Raw genomic sequence first — 14,010 nt, 5'->3', positions numbered from 1 at the left:
TGTCAAGTTGCGATTCAGCTGCTGCTCAGTGTAGAGTCGTATCTATTATAGTGGCACACAGGGGTCGCTATTTGCCTTGTGACTGTTAGCAGTTTTCAATAAGTAACTGGACATTACATCAACAATTTATAATTGCTTCATTGATTTTTCCCATGTTTAAACAATCAATGGTTGAAGTAATTTAGGAGTTTTCGTGACATTATTTATTTATTTATTTATTTATTTTTGGTATTGGTATCGGTGAGTACTGAGGGTCTGAGTATCGGTATCGGTATCGGTCTGAAAAAAAGTGGTATCAAACATGCCTAGTTATAAGTAAATAGTTATATTAAGTTGAAAACAAGTACACATTTGCATTTTCTCTCAAAAAATATATTTATATCATTTTATTATTATTTTTTTTTTTAAATGGCAGTATTTAAAGTGGCACCGGGATACCTTATTACCGTATTACCGCCCAACCCTAATATGTACATAAACATACATACAAGTACATAAACATACATTTTAATTTCTTTCTAAAATACAAGGGTACCATCTCCATAGTTTTTCCCTAATTCAATTCCTACCTTGACTCCCTTTCCTCATGTATTCATCCCGCAGTGAAGGGTGTTGGCTTTCACGCCGTATCGGGGATGGATGTTGGAATGCCGGAGGAAGTGGGAGAGAGAGAGAGAGAAATAAAGAGCAAGGGAACGTCTGAGGAGTGTTTGCCCAGTGCGTTTATTGCCTCTGCATAATTTATGAGTTTCTGGAGCTGACCATCATGGCAGCGTGCCGCCGGCTGCCCCTGGGGCCGTGTGGGACAGGCCTGTAAATTGGATGCTATGCTCCCGCTGAGCTCGCGTTGGCCCCTTTTTAGCATCCTGCCCGAGAAACATGGCGGCCACATGGCCAGCCTGCTACCTTTTGAGCTCTGTAAGGGTCCAGATCAGCAAAAAAAAAAAATTACATTGAAGAGAGAAAAAAATAAAAAGGGGGTGAAAGATAGAGAGCCAAGACGGAAGTGCCTTCTGTCGCTTCACTCCCTGGGCTGTCAATCTTTTCATCCTCCCCTCTCCCGCGCACGCACGAATATATGATGCCAACCCCTGCCTATATTCCCCCCCAGTGCCTTCTTCATTACTGACTTCAGTGCTTCTCGGCACCTCAGCCATATGCACAACTTTGAGGCTGCCAGTCACCCAGCATGACACTAATTAGTTGATAAAGAATTAAGTGGACCTTGAAATTGAAATTGGAAGAGAGGAAAAAAAAAAAATGAAATCTCACCACCTATTTTCCCTGTCTCCATTGACAAGGTTGCCTTCCTCCACCACCAACCCCCCCCCCACACACACTCTCCATCCCCAGCCTCAAGCAACAACAGCCGACATGGAGTCATAATTGTCGTGGAAGTTCGTGAGGTTCCAGCCCCAATTGAGTTCTTGAAACATTACCTCATGGAGGGATGACGTCACGTGTTCACGCCATCGTTGAAAAGTGTGTCACACAGTTCCAAACGCATGGAACCTCACCCACTATGTGTTTTGTCCTTCTTTCTCTTCCAGTGCGACACCGAGACGGACCAGGACGATAATAAGGTAAGCCAGCGACGCGGCTGCGGCTGAAATCACTTTTGGATCACGTTCACTTCTTCTTCTTCATCGTTTAAGTCCGACAGTTAATGCAATTAGAACAAAACACCCTATTAATGACTCTACACGCTTAATATGACAGTTATGGATTTATTTTAAATGTGCTTAATGATGCGCAAGGTCTAAATTCGACTATTCTATATTTTAAGGATTTCTCATGAAGTTGAATTGAGGCTTTTCTTTTTTGCTTAAAGCCAATTTGGCAAATGCAATGTTGGCTATTGGGTAGCTTGCTTATTCATGTATTATTCTGTGTTGGTTTGACCTTTTTTTTTTTTTTTTTTTGATGTTCTCTTTTGCTTAAAACAACACAAACAGTCAATACCTTGTATTTTTATACATTGCTGTATATATATATATATATTAGGGGTGGGACGATACGGGTAAATCACGATTCGATACTGTGACGATATTTGGCTCACGATAATATCACGATACCCGATATCTACGATTTTTGATATAGTGTCAAAAAAAAATTCGCAATACATCACGATATGTGACTGAAAAAGCCAACAAATGCCCATAAAAAGGAAAATCTGAGTCTAATTATGCATTTATTCAATGGCAAAAAGTTCTACATAGTGCCTCACTGCCTCTTAAGTCTTTTAACTGTAAACATCGTAAAGTGAGACAAATTAAAGTGCATAAACATTTATAACATAACACTGCACAACTGGACACAATATATCGATATTTACGTCAGTGTATCGATAATTTATTGCAACAGAGAGCGCAACAATATATTGCGAAATTGATTTTTTTTATCCCACCCCTAATAAATAAATATATATATATATATATATATATATATATATATATATATATATATATATATACTGTCGATCCACTCGAATGGTTTCATAAGGCTTCTTTTCCCCTTTTGCTTAGACAGTGCAGCAAATTGAGTCATTACTCAGTGTTGTCGATTTAAATTGGTGCTCTCTTTGTGGTTTCCTTTTCGTTTCTGGAAGCAGGAGAGAGACTGACTGTATTAATTCACTCAGCCGCTCATCCACCCTCTGACTAGCAACGTCGACTACAGGTTTCCGTCGTTGATTAATTGTGTGTTAAAGTAACAGAAGAGTGACTTAGTAAATAGCTGCATTGTCGTTGGGGAGCAATTTCAGCTCCCACATGAGGCTTTTACCCCTCCGGTGTCCACATCACCTCTGCCACTATCTGCTCCTGCCAGGCCCTTCCCCGCACTTCGCCCACCGCCCCCGTTTTGATTTGCATTCGGCGGACGACGCGGCCTAACTTTACAACCGCGCAGTCGAAAAAGAGCGGAATCGTTTTAATGGGTCAAATGTATTCCAATGGCGACAAACGTGGCTTATTTAGTTTCCCTTCAAAAGCAGGAAATGGAAAAAGTGTCCCCTGGAGAAATCATGTTCTGCCTGTGGAGCAGGTCTCGGCCGTGTCGGCTGGAACTGCCAGACTCTGATAAGACACCATTTGGATCTCAGAATATGTGTGTGTGTGCGTGCGCAGTCTTGCTCATATTGTGTGTGCGTGTGAAACTGTATGAGCCTTTGCTCATTACAAAAGGACGGGCCCTCGCTAAAATGATAGCACATGCGTTTTAAAATCAGTATTCGTGTACACGGTTTTAGATAATCGACAAAAAGTGTGTTCGCCGAAATCATATCTTTTTTTTTTTTTTTTTCCCATCCAGTTTTAACTAGGGATGTAACGATATCCAAATATCACGATACGATATTATCACGGTATGAAGCTCTCGATACGATAATTTTCACGATACTGTGGGGGGAGGTTGGCGATATTTAAAAAAGGTCACAATATTGTAAAAAAAAAAAATGAGCTCATACTAAAAAACAAAACCAAAACAACACAATATTGTGCTTTTGTACATAACAGCAATACATATAAACTACCTTCAATCTCTAATAACACTTATTATTGAGGCACTTACTCGCTAATGCAAGCCCACATTGACTTTGTCGAAATATTGACTCGCTTCAAAGCATTTTACAATCCCCTTCATCTGTCAATTAGTGCATTTGAAACATAGAAGGGCCAAAACATCCCTAATGAAAATTAAACTGCACAAAAAAACTAGCCACCAGAGGGTGCTAAAACTGCACAAATGGAAATCAAACAGACTTTTTTTTTTTTTTTTAACAGATGTGTAGCATTTAAATATCGTGAACATGATGACGACGATATTGTGGCAGTTTTAATATCACGATATTGCCGATATCGTTACATCCCTACTTTTAACACCCCTGTTAAAATCCATTTTGAACATTTCAAAAAAAATTTGTCACGACGGGTTTACGCACACTTCACGCCGCTTTACGACGAGTTGCCGCACTAAACATAATTCATATGCATCCATCAAGTATAGCCTCCTCACGCTTACCAAAATGCATCTTTTATATCAAACACTTAGCCAAGAGTCATCATTTAGCTGCAAAGTCTGGACTTTGATTTTATAAGATTGTCAGGAGCACTTAGGCAGTCGCTCTCGACTCATTGCCGCTTAAGTGATTTTGCTTATAAGTGGCGTCTTGAAACAACTACTTCAATATTTTAGAATAAATATCCACTGGTACTCAAACACTTTTCAAATTAACCATTTGCAGCACTCAGGCCGTTACAGGTTTTAATCGCATTATAGAGCTTTCGAAAAAAAATAAAATAAAATTCTTAACTCATTCACTCGCAGCCATTTTCACATTTCGCAATCCCGTTCGCTCCCAGCTGTTTTAGTGGATTTTGACTGATTTTGCAAGGCCCACAGAATATTGTGTTCTATTGCTATAAAAGCATAGAACATATCAAAAGAAAGATTAAAGTCTCTTCTTTCATCAGGAAAAAAAAGTATGTTTCTGTTTCCGTTTTGCAGCAATTAGCATTAGAAGAGAGCTAAGTTTCATCAGTTTTCACAAATCTACTTAAAATGGCCCTGGTTGATCTCCTTTGCTCTGCTGCCACCTGCTGGCCGTTTGTGTAAAAACTACCATTTCTGCAACCGTTCTTTGCAGTTGAGATGCTGCATCAAAGCCTTCTGTATGCTCTAGCATTAAAAATAATAATAACAATAACGTATAAATACGTCTTTGGGACACTTAAAACGTAAAAAAAAACGTTTTTACACGTTATTGGGAGAAAATGAAGTAATGGTAACTGTACTGATGAAGTAGTAAGGTTCACTTTATGTAAAGGGAAGCTGACAGACTGCAAATAGGTAAATGCTCAACAAAACTGACACTAACAGCATTCTGCCATGTCATCTTTTCCCATTGGAAGTCACGTGCTGTCTTACTGCAAAGTCACATTAAAGTAGCTGACAAGCTAACATTTTTTTACCATTTTTGCAACCGTTCTTTGCAGTTGAGAGACTGCATCAAAGCCTTATGTATGCTCTAGCATAAAAAAAACAAATAACGTATAAATACGTCTTTGGGACACTTAAAACATAAAAAAAACAAAACGTATTTACACGTTATTGGGAGCAAATGAGTTAAAAGTGTTGTTGACTTGATCCGTCAGCATCCACAGACTCGACACATTATTTAAAAATGTTTGCTTTATTACTAATGGCCAAGCCGGACTGCACTGTAATGCGTGGAGTCATTTGGGGGCAAGGGGATCTAAGTGGGTGCTTTAAAGCGGCCGGAAGAACCTGTTTTGTCCTTGACATAAAACACAATTCGCTATTTATCTTCCTTTTATTGTTTTGCTGTGTTTGCCCTCTAGCAATTCTCACCCAAGAGTTGTGTTTCTCAATGACTTGGCAGCACTGTACATAAAACCAGTTTACAATGCAACCCCCACCAACCCGATACCCGCAGTGGGAAGGAAGAGTAATAAAAAGGAAAGAGCAACTTGTCAGCGTTAAAAGATTATGTGTTTTGCCCCCTCCAAAGGAGGAGAGCCGTTCGTGTTTACAGGCTTGAGTGGGTGCTCACTAGGTTGAGGCTGAGGCTGATTGCACCAGAGTACCCTGTCAGCCAGTGATTTGTCATCTACTTTATCATCCTTGTCACTCTGCGGAGCGTCGTCATAGGTAACGTTCCCCCGCCCGGCCCCCTCCCCCCCCCACTCCTCCTCCTCTTCCCCCTGCGCTTTGTACTCAGTCAGTGCAGGAAATTTGTATTTACTTTGGGGGGGGGGGGAGTGTAATTTGTTCCTCATGGATAATATGACCCTTAGCGGAGCCGGATCACGGGTTAGTTGAAGTGATATTTTCCGGTAATGGTAGTCGTACATCATGGCTGTCAGGGCGGGTTAGGAGGCGAGCACATTATAGCTCCATTTTAGCACTGCAGGCATCTGGGATTATTTTCCATAACCAAGTATGACATGACCGCTCTGCGGAGTGCATTAAATTTTTACTAGCTTTTTTTTTTGTTCCCCCTCCCCCTTGCAACTTCTGTGGCTTTTTACCCCCGGTCTGGGTCTCAGAGCTGCCACAGTGATGGATACCCCCCCCCCCCCCCCCCCCCCAACCGAGTCCCAGTAGCCCTGTCCAAGGTTAGCGGGTGCCGCAGACCTACACGGCTTCCCCTCCATCCAATAACGGGCAAATCCCTGCTCCCTGTGAGGCACGTTCACGCAGGAACGCGGCTTGCCTCGCCACCGTCACGTATAAACGGAGGAAACGATTCACCTTGTTGGATACGCGGGAGAAGAAAACGAGCTTGCCACCCTCCTCCACCGTCGATGCTTTGAGGGCGAAACGGAAGTCGGTCTTGTTATAGATGTCACGTTGTCTTGATTGCATACTCGGAAGAAGCAGAAGAGCTGTAATCATTTACCTAAGTTAAAACCGGTATATACCAGCCATAGTGGGTGAAAAAGAAATGAATAACTCTACACACAACCTAGTTCAAATCCCAGGTTTTGTCATATAGACCCTTTCATGGCCTACGTCACGATGACGTCATGGTGTTTACTAGAGGCAAAAACAACCGCTGGAGGCAACGAAGTGCAGCTACAAGTAAACAACGCTGGTTGCCTGTAGAAAATGGCGTCTTGTTGTGTTTTTGGTTGTTGTAGTTGTAAACATGACATTCTAATTAACATTATATTTTTAGAATATAAGTTATGAAGCAAAATGCTGCCTTTTTTATCCATCTTAAGGGGGCGGCCATTTTGCCACTCGCTGTTGACTGAAGATGACATCACAGTTGCTCAGGGCTCAGTCAACGACCAATCACAGCTCAGCTGTTTCCCGAAGCTCAGCTGTGATTGGTTGTTACCTGAGCAACTGGTGATGTCATTGTCACTCGACACCAACTGGCGAAATGGCCGCCTTGTTATATTTATAAAAAATGGCTGGATGTTGCTGCTTAACTCATATTATAGACTAATGGGGCTGCATAGAACATATTATTGCCAAGAAATTGTGGGGGGTTGACTTCCTACAGCAGGTAAAAGACATTCTATTCATATCACATCCAGTCACCACAATAATCAAGTAGTCAAGAGCCTCATCGCTCCAAAAGTGTGGTTCTTTACTCTGTCATCATGTTTGTTGCCTCTGCTTGTGTATTTCCTGTGGGTTGCGCACCAGATGCACGGATTTATACATGCATATATGTGTGAGTAGAGACACCTTGTGGGATGCAGAGACGGAAAACAACGTAAAAACGTTGCAGAGAAATCGATGTATTGTTCGGCTCGCTTCGCGATTGGCATCGTAAGATGGCCGCCAAACAAACAAATGTCTTGTTCAATCGAGGTATTTCATCTGTGTTCATATGAACACATATTCAGGTTACAAAAGGGGTAACTCATGGGTCTTATTCGGCACATTTTGGGTTTTTGAGCATTTACATGGCCTGTCAAAACCCGAATATTGCCAACGTTTGGGTTTTGGAAGGTGTTTTTACTGCATGTAAACAGTCACTGTGACTGAGATACTGATGAGATACTCACTCCTCCTCACCCCATTTGATCTTCCTTTCCTTGGCAGCAAGGTCAGCAGCGTAAAGGCCATCTCTGGCCATTGACAAATGGTTGCCCCCCCCCCCCCCCATCTGCTAATCAGTAGAGTCTCCGAGGTGGACGAGCAGGCGGCGCTCATTAGGGCACCCCGGATGAGAAATTAATGTCGAGATTGTATATGGCTGGCAGGGAGCCACACTGATGGGGCTCCAGGGTGGAGGGGAGGGGGGGGGGGGGGGGGGGGGGAGATGTTGGACGGATAGAGCCTGTCCGACGGATGACCCGGCCGGCAGGCAGCAACACTCTCCAGATAGTCCGGCACATGCGCTAATGTACGCACACACCTGTCCTCTCCCTGTTGCTGCCACTTCACCTCTGCCAACACACCAACATTGTGTGCCCTTACACACCCGGCAGCATCGTTAACTCATTCGCTCGCCGCCATTTTCACATTTCGCAATCCCGTTCGCTCCCGGCTGTTTTACTGGATTTTGACTGATTTTGCAAGGCCCACAGAATATTGTGTTCGATTGCTATACAATCATGGAACCTATCAAAAGAAAGATTAAAGTCTCTTCTTTCATCAGGAAAAAAAAAGTATGTTTCTATCTGCTTCCGTTTTGCAGCAATTAGCATTAGAAGAGAGCTAAGTTTCATCAGTTTTCACAAATCTATTTAAAATTGTAAGTAATTGAGCTTTTTTTCTACATGGCCCTGGTTGATCTCCTTTGCTCTGCTGCCACCTGCTGGCCGTTTGTGTAATAGCTAAAATATCTGAAACCGTTCTTTGCAGTTGAGAGGCTTCTGTATGCTCTAACATAAAAAAACAAACAAACAAAAAACGTATAAATACGTCTTTGGGACACTTAGAACATTTTTTTAAAAACGGATTTATACGTCATTGGGAGAAAATGAGTTAAGGACACGGCAAGAGCAGGAGACCAAAAGAGAAGAAGGTCCGGGAGGAGAATAACCTTGTTTACACCAGATTTCATCGAACACTGGAAATCTAACACTGGCAAGATATGCTGTGTACAAATGACTTTAATTTTATCGAACAAACCAAAATCAATTTTAATGCTCGCGTCAATTTCCTTTTTTTTTTTTTTTTTTTTTTATATGACTCCAACAGACGCTTTTTTTCCATATATTATCATTTGTCGTAATACTTGCCAGTTAGTTGCTGAACACATTCCGACACGCATTCACATGGTCACTGAGTGGGAACTCGGTGTTAAGTGTCAGTGTCTCCCGTGTTAATTATTTCGCTAATTCTCGCCAAACTGAAGTCTCACAAGCGTTGCTGGCCTTTTGTCCTTCTTTATTCCTTTTTGTCCTTCGAGTATTGGATTTCCTGTCATTTCTCGTCGGTATTATTTTATCATCGCGAGCTATGTTGTTCACAAGTATGTTATTGTGAATCCAGCTAGAAACAGGCTTGAAATGATTAATAAAAAAATAAATAAAATCAACTTTAGTGCTTGCGGGAATAATACTTGTCACGGTCTGCCAGCCTGAAATTAAAACTGACTTCAATGATTTAAAATTTTCTTTAAACTGCCAATAAAAAACATCACAGCAACATGCCTAAATATTGCCTTTGTCGTTGAATTATCGACAATGGCATGTTGCCTTTTCTTTTTATGTGTTGAAACAACCTAATTAATTCCTTTATATCCTTTTAAAGATGAGTTCACAACCATATGGGAGGTTGAAATGACACATATTGCACATGTGGTAACAGTTTAGGGTTGCAGGCAAGCCACCACTCTATTGTTTCAATATGCTCCAAAATCATGTCATCTTAATGTAGACCACCACCATTTACGGGAATTATGTAGTTCGAGAGATGACAAAAAAAAAAAAATATCCTACCCCAAGGTCAAGGGTGACAACAGTCAATATTATATGGAAGGTTTGTGTTCCAGATTGCAAAATAAATAAATAACTAATTAAATGCACAAAAAATTTTTAGAACTCCGCTTATGTAGAAAGTACCTGAGATTTATGTAGTCCTCACATGAACTGTATTCTGGTTGTATCTTTTAAATTGTTTTATAATGCATTCAGTCAGCTTTCAGCAGAAGACATCTTTGGCATTTAAAGCATAAGATTGACAAAAGGTTTAACGCTTACCTTGAGCTGTGATGTTATACAAAAAAACTGAGTAATGTACACAAAAAGCAAGTTTACAAAGGCATTGAAATTGAATGGGGGGGGGGGGGGGGACTTGTAGCAATAACTAATTCTCAATACAAACTGAGAACACAGGGAATGGAAAATAATTCAATCAGTAACGAAAACCAGACCGTAATAAATATGCTGTTTGACTGAGATGCTCACTCTGGTGAAAAGAAATGCAATCTCCATCTTTCCTGACCTGGAAAAGAAAAATGTCTTGGGCAAATTATCTCCATCTATCAAACGCTTTTCAAATGACTGCCCGCATGCAGCGAGGCTTTAGCGTGGAGTTAAGTTTATTTTATTTAAAAAAAAAAGAAAAAAGTGAGAAGCACACGATACATCCTGCCACAATCTATCAATAGTGTGTAGAAAATATTACAGTGGTGCCTTGACTTGCGTTTAAAATATTCTGTGAGCAAACTCGACTCAATCTTGTAAGTCAATGTTCTCCATTGAAATGAATTGAAATGCTACTAATCTGTTCCACCAACACCACATTTCGTTGAATTTTTTTTAAAATAGAAAGATATCCATGGGTGTGCATCTCTTAAAGTCGATTCAATATAGTTTTTGACACGTGTTGTGCGAAATGATTCAAAGACGGTTCAATTTGAAAGTGGAGCAGTTTGATTTGGTCCGACTCAGTGAGATTATGATTCAATTCGGCTCAGTTCGAGAGGGTATTAGGCAATACATTTTATTTTTTCGTCCTTTTACATACATTTGAATTGATTTCTAGTCATTCTGTTCTAAGTTATATATCTCAAATAAAAGACAATTTGATATGTTCTCTGTATATTTTAAAATGTTTGATTTGATGCAGGAACATCTTTTAATTTTATTTTTTATTTTTTCCCGGTTCAAATCATTTATTGTTGCATCCCTAAATAATAAGACAAAACTAAATGTAATTTAAAAAATATATTTATAAAGTCTATTTTATGTTGGTACTCACAGTAAGTCATAATAAAAACTGTAATGTACGTGTATTTTCACTGAAGCAACCTCATTCGAAAGTTTCTTCTTTCATCAAAAAAAAAAAAGTATGTTTCTGCAGCAATTAGCATTAGAATATAGTTAGGTTTAATCATTATTCACAAATTCGTTTAAAACAGTTGGGAAAAGTACCTTTTGCAACATGGCCCTGGTTGATCTCTTATACTCTGCTGCCACCTACTGGGCTTTTTATATATATATATATATATATATATATATATATATATATATATATATATATATATATATATATATATAACTACCATTGCCTCAAGCTTTCTCTTCACTTCAGAGGCCTCAAAGCCTTCTGTATGCTCTAGCATTTAAAAAAAAAAAAAAAAATACATCTTTGTGAGCATGGTAATATTTAAAATAGAACGTATTTATACGTTTTTGTGAGTAAATGAGTTAAGGGATGCAACTTTGTGAATGACGTCGGGTAAATAACTGGTGTGTTATGACGACAGGGCAGCCGCGAAATTGGATCCCAATAAAGCAGATTCAAAATACCAACCATAAAAAAGAAAATCAATTTAGGAGTACATAACACACAAGTACAAGTTCAAAACTCAAGGGTATAAAAAAAAAATACAAAAAGTAACATGAAAAGGTTGGTGCAAACGTGACCTAAAACGTCCACATGGTTTCGCAAACTTGAAACCTTGACCTATTGTAAGTTTTCTTACTTTGTGTTTTTGACCGTTTGCCCAATATTCTGACCTAAAAATAAGACCCTTGCTGCTGAATACATTGAGCAAATTTAAGTTCCGTTTGGCATGAATCTGTGCATTCGCGAACTTAAATCCATTAGTGTCCATTTGTCAAGGTTCGCTAACGAACCCGTTGTTGGATTGTTGTGAGCTCATGAAGCCATCCGCCGGTTTGTGGCGGCAAGCAGAACCTCAACTTCTCCATATTTATGAGGCAGCGTTGCCAGTTTACTGGTGTTCAATAATGTATGGCGTTAGACATCGGATTCAAACTTGTGCGTCTGGGAACTGGTCGCCGATTGGGTTAAAAATAAATAAATAAATAAAATAAATCTGTTGTTATTCAGCGAGCCCTTTTTCCCAACTATTTGTTTTGACTCATGCACTCAGTCTTCATCCCTCTCCCTGCTGAGGGCGAGTTCTCAGACACGCCAAGGTTAAAAGCGTCTCACTGTGTCCGGCGGATGTCAGTCAAGGCTCTTGGCTCACCTGCTCATCGGCTCCCCCTGGCAACCGGGACGTTGACTCTCTCACAGAACCTCTGCCCCTTTATTGCTCCTTTGTCAAGACGATGATTTCTGCAGGCAACTCGCTGGCCAGGCGTCCCACTCTCCCAAGCAATCTCGGCTCACCCACGCAAAATAACTTTTATCTCTGTAGAAAAGCGTTTCTCCATCTGCCGTGTTAACGTGACAGATATGCACCCTGTACACTCAAAATGAAGTTGTCGTTGCACACTATGTGACAAGGATATTGAGGCATGCTTTGGAATTAATAAACGACTCGAACAGGCCTTTAACTCATTTGCTCCCAATAACATGTAAATACATTTGTTTTTTTTTATGTTCAAAGTGTCCCAAAGACGTATTTATACGTTTTTTTTTTGTTGTTGTTTTTTGATGCGAGAGCATACAGAAGGCTTTGATGCAGCCTCGGTTGCGAAATGGTCGTTTTTACACAAACGGCCAGCAGGTGGCAGCAGAGCAAAGGACATCAACCAGAGCCATGTAGAAAAAATTACTACTCAATTACTTCAATTACTACTTTGCCCAATGGGAGCGCAGATTGTCACGCAGGTCGACATGACTACGCAATATAGTCCACTTGCACAAAACACATTGAACAATGTTATTGGCAGCTTGATAATGAAGTGCAGCCGATGTTGTCATCCAACGTTTTAAAAAATTGCTGTGGTTTTCATAAACTTATACAGTCAAAAAGCAGCATTTTAGATGTTGACTGTATTTAAACGACCTCCCAACACGGATTAATTTACTGTCTTTATGGGCGCTCGTCTTCTTTTTCGCATGGAGAACTCTGTGTGCAGCTTTAGACCACAGACAACCGCAACCACAAGAATGGTGACATTGTTCAAGAAAAGCAAAGTGAAATGTTGCATCTTAACATTTTAATGGCTCTTCATCCAAACAAGCAAAAACAAGACCATTAAGTGGTGGCAATTTGCAATCAATATTTCTAGTTATTGTTGTAAGATTTAATTGTACTTTCACCGCAATAATACACTGAATGTGTCTCATAGGCAAATAAATAAAATGGTGTCGAGTAATATGACCCCACCCATCCCTCAGCATGTTAACTGGCCCGAAATGAGGAAAATGCAGAGCAGGCCTGTCAGAAAGGCGATGATATCCCAGCATGCATGGCGGCAACCACAAACAATTCTAATGACATCAGGGGCTCCGAGGAGGGTCTGTAGTCCGCCGTCCCCCCCCCATCAAACATCATTCCCCTTGCAAGTGCCACCAGCGCACTGCTTGTTAGAGACAGTGTAATTAGGTGGCTGAGCTTGTTGCAAGTAGCCCAGGTCACACGGAGGCATGTCCGACCCCTGTCCTGATTGCCCCTTGGGGAATTATTGACAAAACACGGGGAGCGTTGCGTGTTGGGCTCTAATTATGTGTACAAGACATAGACGGCCCCGGGGAAATTAAATGAAATTCCCCAGCTTGATGGGTCCTTTTACACTCGAGGGATCCATTCTGTTTCTTATTAAGACCAGCCATTGTCTGCCTTTATGAGGCTGCTGTGTTGAGCCAGGCACCGGCAAAAGGCGATTAAGTGTCCCTTTTTCATGGTGGCAATACATCAACGACTCATGATGGGGATATTTTAAGGTGATTGTGAGCTCTACTAAAAATCCAATAAAACCACCGCCATTTTTATATTTAACTCATTTGCTCCCAATAACGTGTAAATAAGTTTTTTTTTAATGAGGATATTTTAAGGTGATTGTGAGCTCTACTAAAAATCCAATAAAACCACCGCCATTTTTATATTTAACTCATTTGCTCCCAATAACGTGTAAATACGTTTTTTTTAATGTTCCAAGTGTCCCAAAGACGTATTTATACGTTTTTTTGTTTTTTTTTTTATGCTAGAGCATACAGAAGGCTTTGATGCAGCCTCTCAACTGCAAAGAACGGTTGCTGAAATGGTAGTTATTACACAAACGGCCAGCAGGTGGCAGCAGAGCAAAGGAGATCAACCAGGGCCATGTAGAAAAAACAGCTAAATTACTTGCAATTTTAAATATATTTGTGAAAACT

The 14,010-nt window shown here is 40.4% G+C and overlaps 1 protein-coding gene across 14 annotated transcripts in view; it reads left to right on the top strand.

Annotated features, from left to right (window-relative positions):
• The window catches only part of auts2a (activator of transcription and developmental regulator AUTS2 a), a 298,303-nt gene that overhangs the window by 190,801 nt on the left and 93,492 nt on the right, over positions 1-14,010 (top strand). For all 14 annotated transcript variants that reach the window (XM_077504573.1, XM_077504581.1, XM_077504580.1 and 11 more), the window contains one exon: positions 1,551-1,583. In XM_077504573.1, coding sequence (XP_077360699.1) covers positions 1,551-1,583 — 33 coding nt within the window. The remainder of the gene's footprint in view (positions 1-1,550; positions 1,584-14,010) is intronic.

The sequence above is a fragment of the Festucalex cinctus genome, chromosome 18 (genome assembly GCF_051991245.1).
Source record: "Festucalex cinctus isolate MCC-2025b chromosome 18, RoL_Fcin_1.0, whole genome shotgun sequence".
In the NCBI taxonomy this organism is placed as follows: domain Eukaryota; kingdom Metazoa; phylum Chordata; class Actinopteri; order Syngnathiformes; family Syngnathidae; genus Festucalex; species Festucalex cinctus.
The sequence above is the reverse complement of the archived record's forward strand: the minus strand, read 5'-3'. Positions and strand labels throughout refer to the sequence as shown.